The sequence below is a fragment of the Pan paniscus genome, chromosome 20 (assembly GCF_029289425.2).
Source record: "Pan paniscus chromosome 20, NHGRI_mPanPan1-v2.0_pri, whole genome shotgun sequence".
Lineage (NCBI taxonomy): Eukaryota > Metazoa > Chordata > Mammalia > Primates > Hominidae > Pan > Pan paniscus.
Genome location: NC_073269.2, coordinates 55,522,461 through 55,540,815, shown reverse-complemented (window position 1 = coordinate 55,540,815; position 18,355 = coordinate 55,522,461). Strand labels below are relative to the sequence as shown.

The window sequence follows — 18,355 nt, the reverse complement described above, 5'->3', positions numbered from 1 at the left end:
CGAACTCCTGACCTCAAGTGATCCACCCACCACGGCCTTCCAAAGTGCTGGGATTACAGGCATGAGCCACAGCACCCGGCTGAGGCCCCTCTTAAGAGTCAGTGTGGACTGGGTGTGCTGGCTCACGCCTGTAATCCCAACACTCTGGGAGGCCAAGGAGGGCAGATCACAAGGTCAGGAGTTCAAGACCAGCCTGGCCAACAGTTTGGCGAAACCTTATCTCTACTAAAAATACAAAAATTAGCTGGGCGTGATGGTGGGCACCTGTAATCCCAGCTACTCAGGAGGCTGAGGCAGGACAATGGCTTGAACCTGGGAGGTGGAGGTTGCAGTGAGCCGAGATAGTGCCATTGCACTCCAGCCTGGGCAACAAGAGCAAGACTCCATCTCAAACAGACAAACATACACACAAAAAAAGAGTCAGTGTGAGGAGGACTGGGCTTTAATCTTCACAGCACCCCCAAACTCCTCCCAGATAAGGGCTTAGACACATCGTTAGGGCAGCTCAGGAGCCCTGTCTGTTTTCCCCTCTTCTCACTCTCTCTGAGGTTTTTCTGATGTGGTCTGTCACTTTTCCTGTCCTCACACCCCTGCCACACGTACCCTTTGCCATTTCTTGCCTTTCCCCCCTCCCTACCTCGCCCTCGATCTTTCTGGGCCTCTCCCTGCTGTATTTATCTCTGGGCAGCTCCTTCCAGACCAGGACGTCCTTCCATTTCCGTCTGTCTTTCTGAGAGCCTTTTCTTTCCCTCCTCCATCTCCATCTGACTGTTCGTTTCCATCTCCTTCGCTCTCTTTTCTTGTTTTCTTCCTTTTCCTTTCTTTTTCTGTCGTTCCCATTCTTTCTCTCTATTTCTTCCTCGGCCACTCTGTCTTTGTCCTTCTCTTTGTGTCTCTGTTCCTCTGACGGTCCTTCCGCCAGTCTCTATTTTTAGCCCTCTGACACACCCCCTGTGTCCACCTCTCTGTCTGTCTGTCTCTCCCCCTCCCTCGTCTCAGGTCCAGCTTCTGGTCCCAATTAGTTGGTGGCGGCCAAGGCAGCGGCAGGTCCCCCACCCCCGGCTCCTCATTACCGCTGGCGGCTCCTAATGAGCCTGGGGAGGGGGTGACCCCGCGTCCCCGGCCCCCCGGCCTGCGTCACTGCCCGGTGCGGGGGCTGCGGAGGCGATATAAGGGGGCTGCCAGCATCGCTGACCCAGCCCACTGCACGGTAGGGGACTGTGCGGGAAGCTGGGGGTGGATGCATGGTTGGGCCCGGGGTTCTGGGCCGGGATGCAGCCCTACTGAGCCCCTTTCTGGTTCTCGACAGGTGATGGAGACCCGCCAGGTGTCCAGGAGCCCTCGGGTTCGGCTGCTGCTGCTGCTGCTGCTGGTGCCCTGGGGCGTCCGCACTGCCTCGGGAGTCGCCCTGCCCCCGGTCGGGGTCCTCAGGTAGGTGCCAGGCCCAGAACTCCCAGGGAGGGGTGGGAACTTGGAGAAGTGGGAAGACAACCAAAGAGAAAGGGTACGGAAGATCCAGAAAGCGGAACAGAAGCCCAAAGAGAGGGCGACCGAGACCCAGAGAGAAGACAGAGACTAAGGGTGGGGGAAGGCGGGAGGAGGGTTTGGTGGTAGTGGTGGTGCGGGAAATGGACAGAAAATCAGCAAGGGAAAGAGACACAGAAAGATAGATCCCGAGAAAGGCGTGGAGAGGCTCGAAAGGAGTCGTTGCAGAAACGGATTCATTCTTTGAGCAACGTTTATTGGTTTCTTGGTGTGCCCCTGGCCATGCGCTGAGCGCTGTGGGCGGACAAGTGCATCAGACTCGGTCTCAGTACCTGGGGAGTTTCGAACCTGGTGAGCAGAGAGACAGAGACCCACACAGAGAACGAGAGAGACAGGGGGAGCCGGACCGAGCCACTCCACGGACTGGGCAGTAACAGGGCTTCGAGTTAGACCGCGGGGAGGACAGGCGGCGGCAAGAGCGAGTCTGGACGCGCGGTCACCGCGTCTCTCCACAGCCTCCGCCCCCCACGACGGGCCTGGGCGGATCCCGCCACCCCCAGGCCGCGGAGGAGCCTGGCGCTGGCGGACGACGCGGCCTTCCGGGAGCGCGCGCGGTTGCTGGCCGCCCTCGAGCGCCGCCACTGGCTGAACTCGTACATGCACAAGCTGCTGGTGTTGGATGCGCCCTGAGCGCGCTGCCCGTCCCCATCTTAATAAAGACCATGCCCTGCGCTCCGGACTGCGCCTCGTTCCTGCGCGACCTGCGTGTGCGTTGGGTTGGGGGCGCGGGGCTTGAAATGGGGGGTAGAAAAGAGACAGGACTCTGTGTCGGCCACTCTGGCATCTCTCCCCTCAGTCCCCACTCTATTTTCTTTCCTCAATTCCGTTTCTCTGCCTGTCTTTGTCCAGGAAGCTGGCTTCTTTCCTATTTCTGGATCTCTGCTTCCCTATCGCCCCCCACCCCCCCTCTGCCCCCTCCTTTCATTCTGGGCCCCTGTCCCTCCCAACCCCCATCTCTGTCCCCTTCTTTCTGGTTCTCTGTAATCTCCAAGGTCTCTGTCCTCCTCCGTCTCTGTCCCTTTCTCTGGGTCTCTTTCCTCTCTGGGTATGTGTCCCCGTCTCCCTGGGTCCTTGTGGTTATCTCCCCTTTCACCCTTTTGGCTTTCTGGTCTTCTGGGAATCTCTGCCTCCTCTCTCTATTCTCCTTCTGCCTCTGAAACTCTTCCTTCCCTTCTCCATCACTTTCTTTTTCCCTTTTTCCTTTGCCTGACTCCTTCATATCTTCCTTTTCTTTCCTCCGTTAGGTTTCTATCTGTCTCTCCATCAGCTCTCATCTTTGAATTTCGCTGTTCCTCCCTCCCATCACTTCCAGACTTCTCCCCAGGCACAGTGGAAAGATCGCGGGCTCTGGTGTGAGGCAGCCCTAGCATCCAAACCCAGGGTCCTCCAAATCTAGCTGCGTAGTACTGAGAAAGCCTTCTTGACGTCAGTCTCTGTGTCTCCTTTTCTTCATCTGTTACGAGGATCCAATAAGATATACTTCATAAGACTTCAGCACAGCGCCCGTTACGTAGCAAAACGCTTTTATTTGAAAAGGGTTTCCTCTTCTCACAGCAGCGTCCAGCAATTTTTTTCAGGGTTTTCTGACTTCAGGTCTCCTTCTCGAGAGATCTTCGGGGCGCCAGGCTGGGTCAGGAGAAGAGAAAGGAGCAGGCGTCAGGCTCCAAAAAGGACAGGGAAAGGGCGGGAAGACACCTGGGCTGCAGGTGAAGCGAGAAAAGAGCCAATCGAAATCTCTCTCTCTCCCCGGAGGTCCAGCCTGCCCTTCAGCTCCGCCCCTCAGTGGTAACCATGGCAACCCGGTGGTCCGCAGAGGGCTAGATCAGCGCGCCTGGGGCGCCGTTCGTGCGGACCGCGCTCTCATTGGTTTAAAGAAGAGAGTGGAGCTGGCCGCGTCTGCTGCGCGGGAAGCGGGGCCGCCGCGCGTGTTTGGCAAGGCGTCCCAAAATTTGCATTTTCGGGAGGCGGACCGAGCCCTAATTGGCCCTTGGACTGTGGGGGCGGGACTGTTTCTCTGTCATTCCGAATAACATAGGAAAGACTGCATTCCTCAAAACTATCTGGAGTTGGCCTAATTTTACAAATAAGACTGAAAGTCAGGAGGAATTTTCCTAAGTTGTTAGAGCTACTAAGCGACAAAAGAATAACTGGAATCCAGGTATGTGCAATTTCAAAAGTCTAGACTTTTCCGCTACTCTCATGGAGAGATGGAATGAAAATGTGAATGAGCAGTTGCTATATGGCAGGCGCTCTTCTAAGTGCTGTGCTTGTATTAGCTCTTTTAACCTCACAAAGACCCTATGAAGAGCCTCCTCCTGTTTCCCCGCGGGCCTGGTAGCTGGGTACTGGCCTGGTCTCTTCCCACACTCTATTTTCTTCCCGATCCGTATCAGAACATTTGAGGTTTTGCTCAAAATGGTGTCTGGAGCCTCCTCCCTCCCCACTCTACTCTCAAGCAAATTCAGCAGTCCCCACAGCTTCTGCCACCACCCACAGCTGACAACACCCAGACCCCCTTCTCCAGCCTGGGAGCTCAGGGCTCAGGACTCCAGCCCCTAAATGAACTGAGTCTTTCTCTGAACTCACTCCTTATCATGGGTTCCCTATCTTGGGAATGGCTCCACTGTCTACTAGTCACTGGGCCAGGTCCCAGGGGTTGTCCTTGTCCTGCCCCTTTCGTCATCCTTCACAGCTTGTCAGTCTCCAGCCCGGTCCCTCCCACCCTGCCCTGGCTCTGCTCTTCCCTCCTCTCCACCCACATGCCCTGCCTCAGGCCTCATTCTCTCTAACCTGGACCACAGCCCCAGACTCCTCCCCACCTGCTGGCCTCCATTCTCATCCTCTTCATTCATTCATCTCCTCCACAGGCCCTGAATGCTCTTCCTCCTACCCAGAGTTCTGCCTTCCCTTGCTCACAACCCTTTTACCGGCACTAGGGAATAAAGTTCAAGCTGGTGTTCAAATCCCTTCATGGGCTCTTGCCTACCTCTCTTATTTCCCACCACTTTGTAGCCTTCAATCCCTCCCAGGCTCCAAATCTTTAAAAAAAAATTTTTTTTTTTTTTAAATCCAGCAACAGGATGCTGCCTATGGCTCTCCACACACACTGGTCTCTTTCCCACCTCTATGACACCCTCCCTGGGCCCCTGCTGACTGTAACCCAAACCTTACCCATCTTTCAAGACTAAACACAAATGTCACTTGTCTGGAAAGAATCCTGTAACCTCCAAGCTGAATCAGTTGCCTTTTCTGGGCTCTCACAGGACCTGCAGCTACCTCCATCTGTCTTTAAATAGGTCCGATTCTGTCCCTCCCTTGCTCAAAACTCTCCAAGGAAGCATCAGGGGTGCTGAAACTGTCTACTATCTTGACCTGGGCTGTGATTTTCATGGGTATATACGTACACAAAAGTTTATCCAGCTGATACTTAAGATTTGTCTGCCTATCTGTATGTAAGCTGCGCCTCAATTAAAATGTAAAAAACCAAAGAAAAACAAGAAATAAAACCTCCCAAAGCCCCATCATTCTCAGGAGAAAATCTAAGCTCCTCAGCTTGATGTTGGAGGTCCTGCTTTCCTCTACAGCTTCATCTTCTAAGGTCTAGCTGTTGCAAAGAGATGATGAACAAATATTTGTTGAATGAATAAATGGCACCCTGGTGCTTTTCCTGTTTGCCATTTGCACTCTAGAGGACATCTCTGGTGTGTGCCTGGTCCACATCCCTGTCCTCCTTTTTCTGTAGAGAGTTGCTGCTGCCTTTGACAGCTGTGACTGGAGGGTCTGGTGGGGCTGCCAATCTCGTGATCCTTCTCCTTGGCCACAGGGATGGGCATGGGCCCCACACACTGCCTGTCATAGCAGCCCAACCCCCTGGGAGCTGGGGAAGGGGACCCTCCTTTGACTCTCCTGGTTGAAGGTGGGGCCCTGTCTCCTTCCTATCTTGGGATTTTCCCAGGCAAGGAAGGATGTTCAACTCATAGGCTGCTACAAACAGCAGACAGCCACCATGTGAGTTCATTTGCTGAACTGGACTCAGACTGAGTTTGGATCCCAACTCTCATTAATTTTTAGCTGTGACATCTAGGTCAAGTCATTTAACTTCTCTGTGCTTCAGTGTCTTCATTTGTAAAGCAATAATAGCACCATCTACTTCCTAGTGTTGAGGTGAAGATTAAATACATATCTCAAAGTGCCTAGCTCAGCGCCCTCCCACCCTGGGGCCAGCCATCCTGGGTGTCCACTCTTGTTGTTTATAGGGAACGTTGGAGCCATGGTGTAAGGATCTTGCTGGCGGTGCTATGAGGCAGGCAAAGCTTGGGGCATTCCCTGCATAATACCATGGGCCACATGCCACACAGAGTGGGTGCCCAATCATGTATTTTTTTCGGGAGTAGGGTAGGCTTCTCAGACTCCATCTGCTTCCCTTTCGTGTCCTCAGCTTTACTCCAGCTGGGAAGGGGCTTACAGCATAATGATGCCTCAGAGCTGCACCATGCAGATGGTCCATGTGAATAAGAGGGAGGGGTTGGGGTCTCGCATGTGTTTTTTAAATTTTTTTTGTTGTTGTTGTTTTTTTAAGACACAGTCTCACTCTGTCTCCCAGGCTGGAGTGCAGTGGCACAATCTCCACTCACTGCAACCTCTGCCTCCCGGGTTCAAGTGATTCCGTGCCCGGCCCAAGAAGATTGTTCTTTATTGACTTAGGATGCAGTTAGGACTGGGTCAACCTAGGCTGCTACCCATGGAAGGGTGGCAGGACAGAGTCAGGATCCTATTGGGCGAGGGCAAGGCAGAGCTGTAGAGAAGGTAGGAAGGAGAAAGGAATCAAGAAGAGGTATCCTGGAGCCCTTCGAAGCAGCTTGGCGATGCATGCCAAAGCCACTCAGCAGCTGCACACTGGTGGTGGTGTGTAGGTGACTCCCAAAGTGTTTGTTAGGTCCATGGCCTGCAGTGTTTTTCAGTGTGAATGAGGTGTGTGGCAAGGCACTTTCAATGTACCCAGTCCCCGCAGAGGTACTTGACCTCCCAGGTCTCCCAGCCTCCCTTACAGTTAAGGGTGGTCACACCAAACAGTCTGGCTAGTGAAACAAACACAAGTCTGCTGGTGGCTCTGGGCAGGCAACTGCTTCTCTTTTATTATGAATATGATTTGAATCTACCCACTGCACACTGAGGCTACTGCCTCTCTTTATAAAAAGGAAGGAAGAAATTTCCGTCTCCCACAGATGTGATGTAGGAAGCTACAACTGCCAACTCCTGAGCATGAGGGAGGGGACAGGAGAATCACTGAGGCCCTGATCCCAAGGCAACCGAGACTTAGCTGTGTGCCCACAGCTGCCCTCGCCAGGCTTGTTTTGTGAGGGAATAATCCTTAGTGCTTAATCCATTACTGGGGGAGTTTTGCTATTGTTAAGAAATGTCAACATTAAAAAACTAGGAGACTTCACATAAAAATACAGGGATGTGGATCCCCTGTACTCTATCTAGGGTAAGCCTGCGCAACAGTGGACTAACAACGGGGATCCCAGTGGAGAGAGGGCCAGGGGATTTATTGAGCTAGACACTGCTCTGAGGGGCAAGTAGAGCCTCTCACACTGGAGGGGGCTGGAGGTAGCAGAGCTGGAGGTGGGGCCAGGTGGGAGGTGGGGACGGGCCAAGCAGCAGGACAGAGAGCAGCAGCAGCAGCAGCAGGCCCAGGACAGGAGCTGGGATCAGTGGATGTTGAGTGACTCTGGTGGGGAGGTGGGAGAGCATTTAGGGCAGGGTCTGGGCAGCCCCTGCTCTTCCCAAGGTCAGACCACCTCCTTCCTTCTGGAGACGCCTGGGGGCACACCTGAGCCGCTGTGGGGGCAGGCAGAGCTGGCCCCAGGCCCTCCTCCTGATTGGGACCAGCTCTTTCATCACAGGCACCAGGGCTTGCTGGAGTTCCCGCCGCGCAGGTCTGCTGGGGTGAAGGAGGGAATCACCACTGGGTTTTTCCTTGCCCCCAGTGTCCCTCCCGGACCCTGTGGGTCCTATTACCTCTCTGGAGGGTTTTCTGGGATGTCTCCAGGGTGAGGGTCTCCTAGAGGGATAGGGAGATCAGCCTGCAAGGACAGAAGAGATGCGTTGGAGGCACCGGGTTCTGGACTGAGAGGTGCTCAGGTCAGCCCACTGGACACAAGTGGCCACATAGAAAGTGGTGGAGCTCAGGAGATAAGTGAGTGCACTTCTGCTGCCAGGTCGGGTTCCCATTTCTGCCAGCTTCTGGCTGAGGGTCCTTGGCATGTCACCACACCTCTCCGTGCTGCTCTTTCCCCATCTGCTGGCCAGGGATGTCCCCACCTCATAGGGTTAACATGGAGACTAAATGAGTGAATGTAGGAAAAAAAAGGCGGGGACAATAGCTTGGACAGCGCCTGGTACATAGTGAGTGCTCAATGTCTGTGTGAGCTATTCAATATCATCACCTCCGTTTTCCATTGGATTCTGGAAGTATCTAAGCTCTCTGAGGGCAGAGACCACATCTTCTACAGGTGCCCACCCCTGTGCTGGGCCTCATGAAGAATCCTGTCTTCCTGCCTATGCCAGAATCGGCAGGCGCTTTACTAATTAAAAACATGCCATTACAGGCCAGGCGCAGTGGCTCATGCCTGTAATCCCGGCACTTTGGGAGGCTGAAGTGAGCGGATCACAAGGTCAGGACGTGGAGACCAACCTGGCCAACATGGCGAAACTCCGTCTCTACTAAAAATACAAAAATTAGCCGGGCATGGTGGCACGTGCCTGTAATCCCAGCTACTTGGGAGGCTGAGGCAGGAGAATGTTGTGAACCTGGGAGGCGGACCTTGCAGTGAGCCGAGATCGCACCACTGCACTCCAGCCTGGCGACAGAGCAAGACTCCGTCTCAAAACAAAAACCAAAAACAAAACACCATGCCATTATAAATGGTATAATTACAAATTTATTTTTCTAATTGCTCATAGTTGCTATACTGAAATATGATTTTTTATTTTGACCTTTCACCCAGCAACCACACTAAATTCACTGATTAATTCCAACACTTCATCTGAAGATTCAAAGATCAAAGCCCCAGCTGTTCCTCCAGGGCCAGGCCCCACCCACTGCACCACCTCATCCCCCATGTCTCCCTGGAAGGGCCTCCCCTCTATGGGTCTCTGGCCTTCCTACCCCCAACACCTTTTTAACACAGATGAGGATGATGAATGACAATGATAATGGCAGTAAATAAAAACAGAACACCAATCACAGTCAATATCTTCACCTCTACCACCTGCTGTGCCAGGCAGGGACCCAGGCCCTTTATGACATAGTCCTTAACCCTCCTCCCCACCCTGGGAGCAAGGAAGAGATTATGCCCATGTGAGCTGTGAGGAAGCTGAGGTGGAGCCCCAGTCTCTGCAAGGGAGTGTAGTATGTCAAAGGAGGTGGGCTTCGGGGCCAGGGTGCTGGGAGCTGAGTGTCCTGGAGGCAGCCATCTTGGCCGGTTTGGACCCTGAAGAGCCCCAGGGGCCCTGACAGTGCCTGACCCACAACAGGCAGACTCCAGCCCAGCTCCTGCATTCCTCAGCTCACAACTGAGGGCTCCTCACCTCTCCTTACCAAGTTTCTTTCCCCGTCCTTGCCTGAGAATGGAAATCTTAACCTCCACCGGGCACTGGGCTCTGAGGAGCAGAGGAACTGGCCTGTGTGGCTGCAGGCAGGGGGGCTGCGGGCACTGCGCCCCCAGGGAGTTCTGAGGCTGGCTGGGGAGGGCTGGCCCAACCTCTCCCAAGTGTGGGCGCATGTGCGTGTGCATTTATGCAATCCGGGGGTGTAGCCACGTCTATGAGGCCTGCGGTGTGGTGGCTGCAGCCCTGTGTGTGTTGCTGGGAGGGTCCCCTGGGAGCAGCCTGGCCGCCCACTAGCCTCCAGGCCTCCCCCCACCTCACCATCGCTCTCATTAGCTACAGCAAAGGCCTTGTTATCTCTTGGCCAAATGATTTTTCTCTCTGCTCCTGAGGAGTTGGAGTGTGAGGCTGGGGCTTGGGAAGAGTTGAAACGACTCAGCCTCTGTGGGTGTGGAGTGGATGGGGACTGGGGAGGGGTGCTGGGGACTGCCTACCGTGACCTGGCTCTCTGCATCCTCCTCTTCCTCTCTTCTGGTCAACCTGAGGGCCAACAAAGTCACTGCTGGCTTCGTCCTCTTCTCCCTGGTTCCCTTTGCCTACTATGGGCTGGGAGAGAAGCCTTGGAGCAGGGGGTCTTAGCACAGGCCAGGCAGCATGGATGGGCCTGGGGGGTGTCCTGCATATGTATTTTTCACAGGAATTTTCACCAAATTACCCAAAGGGTCTGTGAACCACTAAAAGAATAAGGGGGCCTCTTCATCTCAGATTGGTTTTCTCAGCCACTACTTCCCCAGCAGATCTCCCAGCTGGGAACTGAGGCTTCTGGCTCTCTCACCCTCCAAAATACCAGAGATTCAGGCCTCTGTAAGACCCCAGAGCACGTGTCGAAACCCCCTTCCTGTCTAGTGGGTTGAGCCATTTTTCAATGACTGTCACTGGGTGCTCTCTGAGGACTGGGACTCCAACTCAGACCTCCCAGCCCACAGAACTCAACTGTTGGAGCTCTTCCCCATGCCGAATCCTCTTAGGTGCAAGCCCCTCTTCCAGGAGGACTGGAAGAGCCCTGAGGGGTTAGCATGCCCCTCATTCATTCCCATCTTCCGGGAGTAGACCCTGGGCCTGTAGGCCAGGAGATGAGACCTGGCCCTTCCCTCAGCGAGTCTCGGTCTAGGAGGAGATCTGGCTTCTGACCCTGCCTCGGCGGGAGGCTCCTAGGGAGGCCCCTCCTAGGGTCACAGCCATCTGAGTCCCTGAAATGCTGCTTTGGGGACTCAGGCCTCAAGCTGCCCAGCCTGAATGCCCCTTAGAGACCCAGCCATCCACACCACCAGCCACTGCCTTCACTGGGGACCAGAGATCCAGCCCTGCAGTTGCCACCACCACCAGCTTCAGACCCAAAACCCTCAGAGATACCCTCAGGAATATAGCTGTGCTCCCACGCGATAAAGGATCCAGGCTCTTAGGCCCCAGTCAGACATACACTATCTGATCCCCTGAAACCTCTACTTGGGACCCAACCCCTCTCAAAGTCCAAGCCCTCACAGCTGGCTACATTTAGGGGCCGTTGTATTCACCACCTTCCTCACTCCCAGCTTTCCAACCTGTGGATCAAACTGCCCCTGACCTCTGGAAACTCGCATGGCACCTGCCTCCCCCACTTCCACTACTGCTCAGCCCCTTCTCCCCTCCTTTCTCTGGTGACGCAGAGGGAGGTCATAGCTCCAGAGCTCCCATCCCGCCCAATCTCAGCTCTTCCCAGACAAGTCCAATTAGAGGCCTTGGCAGGCAGCCTCATTAGTAGCCGCAGCTGGGAGCCTGAAAGAGGGGAGGGGGAGAGGGAAGCAACACAGGAAACCAGAGGCCCCAAGGCCAGGGCCCCGGAGGAGGGTGGGCCCAGTCATCTAGTGCGTTCTCCATCCTCAGAGGCCTGGACACAGCCTCCTAACAATCACATCCCAATCACAGGGCTGGGACTTCACGGCATACAACCAAATGCTTACACCAGCCTGACTGCAAAGTACCTGAGCTGGAATCTGAATCCACGCTGATTCCAGAGGCCCCCCCTCACCCCATTCAGGCATGGCGGCCTCGCTGGGAGCCCTCCCCCAAGGCAGGGTCAGGAACCAGATCTCCTCCTAGATCTGAGGGCAGGGCCAGGCCTCATCTCCTGGCCGACAGGCCCAGGGTCTGCTCCCGGAAGACGTGAAGAAGGAGTGAATGAATGAATGCCGACCCCCTCAGGGCGCATCCAGTCCTCCTACTCTAAACAGCTGTGAATAAGGTGTCACCCTGAGGCAGACAGATGGCTCAGCTCCTTACCACATGGATGGCTCCTTCCTTCCTTCTTCAGGGTGCGCTGGCTCTCCCTGGAAGTTTCTCTGTGGAAACAAAAAGGTTAGTTCTTCTCTGATTCTTCTCACTCAAAGCTCCAACCCTAACAGTGCCCACTGTCTCCCCCGCCGGTCCCAGACCCCATATACAAAAGGTCTTCCAGGCTGCAACCTGCACATGAATTCACCACCTTCTACAACCTGCCCTCCTCTTGTGCTCCCCTACATGAGGATGGCCCTATTAGCCCCCTAAGGGCAGAAGCCAAAAACCAAAGGGTTGTTCTCGATGCCACCAAGCCCCCTTCCCTGACAGGACCCAGGAGTCCCGGTCGCCTAAACTTCCTGGATGTTCCACAGATCTCGTACACTTATCTGGGTCCCAGAGGAGATCAGCATTTCCCTGTCCAACCGCCTTTTCATCCCAGGTTCCCAGACTTGGGCTGGGTCCATCTGCTCTCCCTCAGGACCCAAGTACCTCTCGGTTTCTCCAGAGACGTATCGGCATTGCCCTTGACCTCAGCAACCAACTTGCCATTGTTTTCTAAACGCAATCCTCGAGCTCCAGGCTGGTGCACCCAACTCTTCCAGGCAGCCCCCAGACATCCCTCAAGATTTCACCTCACAAGGTCACAAGTTCCAAGTCTTGCCTCCTTTCCTCCCTCCCCATCACCCACATCCCGTCTGAGCCCTGCTCTGTCCCTCCACCCCAATTATGTCTGTGTCCCTTTTCCTCCATCCCTAAGGCCCTGGCCTGGCTCAGGCTTCATCACCATTGCTCCCGCCTCCTCCCTGCCTCCAGTAGGTCCCTCGCATGGTCCCAGAGGGATCTTTTTAAGCCCGGAGCTGACCCCACCCTTCTTGTGGCTTTATGAAGAAAAGTCCCATCTGTTAGCTTGTCAGAGATTTCCTTTCATGATCTGGCCCCGGCCTCATCTCTCACTAGTCACCCCTAGCTACCCTCTGCTCCTCAAGTATATCATGATTTTATGCCAAGGCCTTGCACAGGCTGTGCTAGTGCTTCGAAGGCTGGCTTCCTTCCTTCCTTCCTTCCCTCCTTCCCTCCCTCCCTCCTTCCATCCTTCCTTCCTTCCTTCCACTCAAGTATCAGTTTTCCTTCAATATCTTCCCCAATCTCTGACCTGACACAGATACCCCTTCTCTGGGCTCCCACAAGCCCATCCCCCACCTCTAGCACAATGATCATTCTGCACTGGGGCAACCCATTTTCAGGGTCTCTCCTATCAGGCCTTGAGCACTGAGAGGCCCGGCCCCAAGGGACTCAGCTCTGTATCCCTGGGCCCATCGCAGGTTGCACTCTGAGGCCTGGCTCGGTCTTCCCCTTGACAAGCCTGTCTCTCAGGGGCATCTGACAGCTCAAAGCAGAAGCCCAATCTAACCTACACTTCTGAGGGATGAGGCTCTGTCCCCAACAAGCTGTGTGACCATTGGCATGTGATTTCTCCCTGAGCCTCAGTTTCCCATGAGTAACAAGATGAGGATGCCTGCCTTACAGAGATACTGGGAGAGTTAAATGAGAACCCAAACAAGCTCTGGTGTCAAAGAGAAACAGAAGCTTTTCTCAAACCAGGGAAAAAGTGATCAGAGAAATGAGTCTCTCCTTAAGGATGGCAAAGAGCTTTGAAGTGGTGCAGTTCTCAAGACAATACAGCTTGTTTATAGAGCTGTTTACAACATTTTCTTTAAAAGAAAAAAAAAAAGAGAGAGAGAGCCCAGAGCAGTGGCTCATGCCTGTAATCCCAGCACTCTAGGAGACTGAGGTAGGCGGATCACTTGACCCCAGGAGTTCAGCCAGACTGGGCAACACAGGGAGACCTCATTTCTACAAAAAATAGAAAAATTAGCTACACATGGTGGCACATGCCTGTGGTTGCAGCTACTTGGGAGGCTGAGATGGGAGGATCACCTGAGTCCAGGGAGACTGAGGCTGCAGTGAGCTGTGATAATGCCACTGCACCCCAGCCAGGGCAACAGAGAAGCGAGTGAGACTGTCTCAAAATAAATTAATTAATTAAAAAAAAAAAAAGCCAGGTGCAGTGGCTCATGCTTGTAATCCCAGCACTTTGGGAGGCTGAGGTAGGAGGACAGTTTGAGCCCAGGAGTTTGAGACCAGTCTGGGCAACACAGTGAGATCTCAACTCTATAAAAAAATTTTAAAAAGGCTGGGCATGGTGGCTCATGCCTGTAATCCCAGCACTTTGGGAGGCCGAGGCGGGCAGATCACCTGAGATCAGGAGTTCAAGACCAGCCTGGCCAACATGGCGAAACCCCGTCTCTACTAAAAAAAAAAACAAAAATTAGCCAGGTGTGGCGGCAGGTGCCTGTAATCCCAGCTGCTTGGGAGGCTGAGGCAGGAGAATCGCTTGAACCTGGGAGGTGGAGGTTGCAGTGAGCTGAGATCGTGCCACTGCACTCCAGCCTGGGTGACAGAGTGAGACCCCATCTCAAAAAAAAAAAAAAAGCCAGGCATGGTGGTGTGTTCCTGTAGTCCCAGCTACTCGGGAGGCTGAGGTGGGAGGATTGCTTATCCAGGAGATTGAGGCTGCAGTTAGTCAAGTTCACTCCAGCCTTGGCAACAGAATAAGACAAGATCCTGTCTCTAAAAACAAAAAACAAAAAAAACCCCAATGGTTATTGCTGAGTTAAAGATGTCATAGTGAGCTTGCTGGCTTTTCTTAAAGGTGCTAATATTTGAAACATAAATGCTTAATATATCCTTAAAATGCTGGAATAAATAACTTACTTATTCCCTTCCTACAGTAGTACGATTTTAAATAATGTAATTCCCGAGAGTGTTTTCTAAAAAACAAACCAACAATAAAAGCCACAGTGCAACTTGTGTGTTTGCTTGGTTCACCTTTGTCTACAACGCTGGCAGGTCAGTCCCTGGGGTAGGGGTGGTGTCTGGTCTGGCTTGTGGCTGGGTGTCCAGCACACACTGGGCCCTCAATTAACATTTTCTCATCAAATGGGGAACAAGCAAAAGTGTGAGTGAATGGGCTGGCCAGGGCGGCACCTGGAGCTCCTGGCCCCTTTCCAGCTCCTGGACTTCAGAGCTTTTCCTGTGCTCACCTGTCCCCCAGCTGGGGCTTCAGATGGAAACTCAGTTTCCTCACTGGTCTCATGGATGACTTCCTCCCACTGCCACAGCCCACACAGAGGGTTGGAGAGATCAGCAGTTGCCACTTCCTGTTTCTGGGACAGAAGTTGTTTCCGAGGTCAGGGAGAGCCATATTAAGGTAGAAGACAAGGTCAGAGATAGAAATAGGTTTAGGTGTGCGGCTGAAAATAGGATGAGAGATAGAAAAGGGCTGGTGTGGGGCTGGGGTTGGGGAGTGGGCAGAAGCAGGAACAGGGGAGGATTTGGTGCCAGGACCAAGGTCTAGGTTCGAGATGAAGTTAAGGAGTGAGATGGTCATGGAGGGAGACGAGATAGGGGTGAGTCAAAGCTGGATCAGACTGGGGTCTGGCACAGGCCTGGGTCTGGCAGTGGATTTGGGGTTAGGATCCGAGGTAGAGAGAGTTAGAGAAAAGCTAAGGTTGCAATGGGAGCCTCTGGCAGCAATGTGGGTTAGGGCTAGGCTGGTGTGAGGATCAGAGTAGGGAGATGTTTGGAGATTCTGCCTTGGTAGCCTGCAGCTTATTCCAGGGGTGTTAGGCCCACCTGTTGAATGGCCTCGATCTCCAAGCCCAGCGATGGGGGTAGCAGCTGGGTCCAGCCCACTCTTCTCAGCTGGGCCCCTTCAGGTAGCCTGGCCACACAGGAAGGAGGGAGGAAGATGGCCTCTGTGCCTGGTGGTCACTCAGTCAGCTCATGCTGGCCTCCCTTCCCTGCCCACCTTGGGGCTGGAGGCCAGGGTGTCCCTGCCCTTAGGCTCCCCTCCTGCCTCCTCCTACCCCTTGAAATTCCACTCACTCATCGGGCCCCTCATAGGTCTGACTCAGCTGCTCCTCCAGTCGTGAAATCTCCAGCCTCAGTTCCTGCAAAGGAGGAAGTGGGGAGCACATTTGGCTCTGCATTTTTCCCACCCTCCCATCCACCTCTGGGCTCCTCTTCCAGGGTTCTTTCCCCTTTCCTGACTACTTTGGGCTCCCCAGACACATACTGCCTAGGGACAAGGGGAAGAAAGCCATGACAGAATGTTAGGAAGCCAAAGAGAGAGAGCAACAGGAATCCAGAAGCTAAAGCACAGGCCAAGAGGCCAGGCGCAGTGGCTCATGCCTGTAATCCCAGCACTTCAGGAGGCCGAGGTGGGCAGATCACAAGGTCAGGAGATCGAGACCATCCTGGCTGACAGGGTGAAACCATGTCTCTACTAAAAATACAAAAAATTAGCCGGGCATGGTGGCACGCGCTTGTAGTGCCAGCTACTTGGGAGGCTGAGGCAGGAGAATCGCTTGAACCCAGGAGGTGGAGGTTGCAGTGAGCCGAGATTGCACCACTGCACTCCAGCCTGGGTGACACAGCCAGACTCCATCTCAAATAAGAAAGAAAAAAAAAAAAGCACAGCCAAGAAAATTAAAAGAAGGAAGGCAGAGGCAGAGATGCATGAAAAAATGAGACATAGATGGAAACAGACTCACAGACAGGCAAGAGAAACATGAGGGCTAAGAGACTGGTAAAGACCAGAGCCAAACAGAGAAGACTTGCCTAGGGAGACAGACAGCCTAGACCTAGAGGCAGAGACAGGAACCCACACGAGCCTTGCAGAGACACATAAAGATAAGGAGGGGAGGCTGGGTGTGGTGGCTCACGCCTGTAATCCCAGCACTTTGGGAGGCCAAGGGGGGTGGATCACGAGGTCAAGAGATCAAGACCATCCTGGCCAACATGGTGAAACCCCGTCTCTACTAAAAATACAAAAATTAGCTGGGCATGCTGGCGTGCACCTGTAGTCCCAGCTATTTGGGAAGCTGAGGCAGGACAATCGCTTGAACCTGGGAGGCAGAGGTTGCAGTGAGCCGAGATTGTGCCACTGCACTCCAGCCTAGCGACAGCAAGACTCCGTCTCAAAAAAAAAATAAGATAAGGAGAGGAGGTGTGTGAGAAGACACCCACAGAGAATGAAAGTGAATGGAAGGAACAGAGAAAAAGTGAAAAGGCAGATACAGAAACAGAGGGGGAGACATACAGTCATACAGTCATACATTAAGGATGGAAGAAGCAAGATGTGGCCACCGACAGAGAAAGAGGCACGAGGAGGAGAGGCAGCAAGTCCCAGAGATGGCAAAAGAGAAGTGGCGAGGGCTGCGGTGGGTGGCGAGGGCCGCTGAGTTACCTGCGTCGTCACTCTGTATTCTTCCAGGGTCTGGGCCAGGCTCTCCACATGGCGAGTGCGCTAGGAAAGCCGAAAGCCAAATGAGACTGGGACCAGTTCCCCAAAGACACTGGGGGTGGTGGTGGCGGGGGGACTGGCTGGGGGGTTAAGGGACAGGGTGAGCTTGAGGGAAGAGCTGGGGCGCAAGGGAGAGCACCGGGCAGAAGGGCTTCTGGATCCCTGAGGGGTCACACTCAGGACCTGGGGAAACCCTCCAGTCTCTCCAGCTGCACATCCAAGGATCAGACCCAAGTAGGACTTCCCTTTCTAGACCAGGGGCAGGAAGTGGCTGGTGCACATGGAAGGCAAATCTCTTTCCCTCCCCGGGCCCCTTACCTCAGAGAGGATGGTGTCTCGTTGGCAAATGAGGTGTTCACACTCAAAGAGCTGCCGCTGCCAAGAAAGGAGCCGGTCCATCCATCCAGCCTCCCAGGACTCCCCTTGGTCCTGCCTTCCACCTGGCCCCACCTGTTCTCTCGCACCCCCATGTACTCAGCCTCCTGAGATGTTCCAGGACTTCAGGGATTTTAGGGATGCCTGAGTGGTCCTGGGAGCCTGACAGCTTGATGGAAGACCCTGCCCTTATCAGGCTGCAGTCACTAAAACCGGAAATGGGAAAAATGGCCCTGGGGTGGTGGAAAGTTGTCAGGCACTAGGAAGGAGTGGCACCTTCAAAGTGTCCTTCTCCATGGCCAGCTCCTGACTTCTCTTCTTCACTCCATCCCGCTCGGCAAGCAGCTTCCCGTTCTAGAAGAAGGAATGGCTGGTCACGTTCATTTCAGCAAATGGTAATGTCAAAATTAACAGCAGATATTTGCTAAACACTTGATTGATATACATCAGGCCTCATGCTAAGCACTTCATATGTTTTAACCCATTTAATTCCTCCAACCATTCCAGTAGGACCACAGCTTTAATTTCTTTGAGTGTGGCTCCCCCATCTATAAAAATGGAGCTAGGCCAGGCGCAGTGGCTCACGCCTGAAATCCCAGCACTTTGGGAGGCTGAGGCGGGCGGATCACAAGGTCAGGAGTTCAAGACCAGCCTGGCCAACATGGTGAAACCCCGTCTCTACTAAAAAATACAAAAATTAGCTGGGCATGGTAGTGCGTGCCTGTAATCCCAGCTACTCAGGAGGCTGAGGCAGGAGAAATGCTTGAACTGGGAAGACGGAGGTTGCAGTGAGCCAAGATCGCACCACTGCACTCCAGCCTGGGCGACAGAGCGAGACTATCTCAGGAAAAAACAACAACAACAACAAAACGGAGCTTAACTAGGACCTACTTTATGGGATTGCTGTAAAGATTAGATAGGTTAATAATCGCTAACACTTACTGAGCATTTTGCATGTGACTCATTTCTTATCCCCAATTTTAAAATCAAAAGAACAATATAAGCAGCCTGTTATCCACATTATCTATCACCCAGCTTCAATAATTATATGCATTTTCTCGGTTTTGTTTAAACTGAGATGTTTCTCCTCCAGATTTTTTTTTTTTTTTTGAGCCAGAGTTTTGCTTTTGTTGCCCAGGC

General features: G+C 53.5%; 2 protein-coding genes across 8 annotated transcripts in view; one reads left to right on the top strand and one right to left on the bottom strand.

Moving 5' to 3' along the window:
• The first annotated feature begins 621 nt into the window (after positions 1 to 621).
• On the top strand, positions 622 to 2,421 carry PTH2 (parathyroid hormone 2). The gene is made up of 3 exons (XM_034945871.2): positions 622 to 1,210; positions 1,310 to 1,431; positions 2,001 to 2,421. The coding sequence occupies exons 2-3, from the start codon at positions 1,313 to 1,315 to the stop codon at positions 2,173 to 2,175; spliced, it is 294 nt and encodes a 97-aa protein (XP_034801762.1). The 5' UTR covers positions 622 to 1,210; positions 1,310 to 1,312; the 3' UTR covers positions 2,176 to 2,421.
• A 3,295-nt stretch (positions 2,422 to 5,716) lies between these two features.
• Positions 5,717 to 18,355, bottom strand: part of KASH5 (KASH domain containing 5) — a 30,476-nt gene continuing 17,837 nt past the window's right edge. For 4 of the 7 annotated variants that reach the window (XM_055103549.2, XM_003814319.5, XM_063600499.1 and 1 more), the window contains exons 10-20: positions 17,492 to 17,569; positions 17,159 to 17,215; positions 16,784 to 16,843; positions 15,421 to 15,485; positions 15,169 to 15,256; positions 14,577 to 14,699; positions 11,476 to 11,534; positions 9,651 to 9,696; positions 7,567 to 7,631; positions 7,379 to 7,486; positions 5,717 to 7,276 (exon numbers count right to left, since the gene is read on the bottom strand). In XM_055103549.2, coding sequence (XP_054959524.1) covers positions 7,135 to 7,276; positions 7,379 to 7,486; positions 7,567 to 7,631; positions 9,651 to 9,696; positions 11,476 to 11,534; positions 14,577 to 14,699; positions 15,169 to 15,256; positions 15,421 to 15,485; positions 16,784 to 16,843; positions 17,159 to 17,215; positions 17,492 to 17,569 — 891 coding nt within the window. In that variant the 3' untranslated portion in view covers positions 5,717 to 7,134. Of the gene's footprint in view, positions 7,277 to 7,378; positions 7,490 to 7,566; positions 7,632 to 9,650; positions 9,697 to 11,475; positions 11,535 to 14,576; positions 14,700 to 15,168; positions 15,257 to 15,420; positions 15,486 to 16,783; positions 16,844 to 17,158; positions 17,216 to 17,491; positions 17,570 to 18,355 lie in introns of all 7 variants that reach the window. The other 3 variants (XM_055103548.2, XM_008966941.4, XM_034946177.3) reach the window with 1 other exon arrangement.

Bases quoted from the DNA above. Each gene is read 5' to 3' on its own strand.
- PTH2 (XM_034945871.2), top strand. From the start codon at position 1,313: ATGGAGACCCGCCAGGTGTCCAGGAGCCCTCGGGTTCGGCTGCTGCTG. The intron at 1,432-2,000 runs GTAGGTGCCAGG...GTCTCTCCACAG, and splicing joins CCCCCGGTCGGGGTCCTCAG to CCTCCGCCCCCCACGACGGG.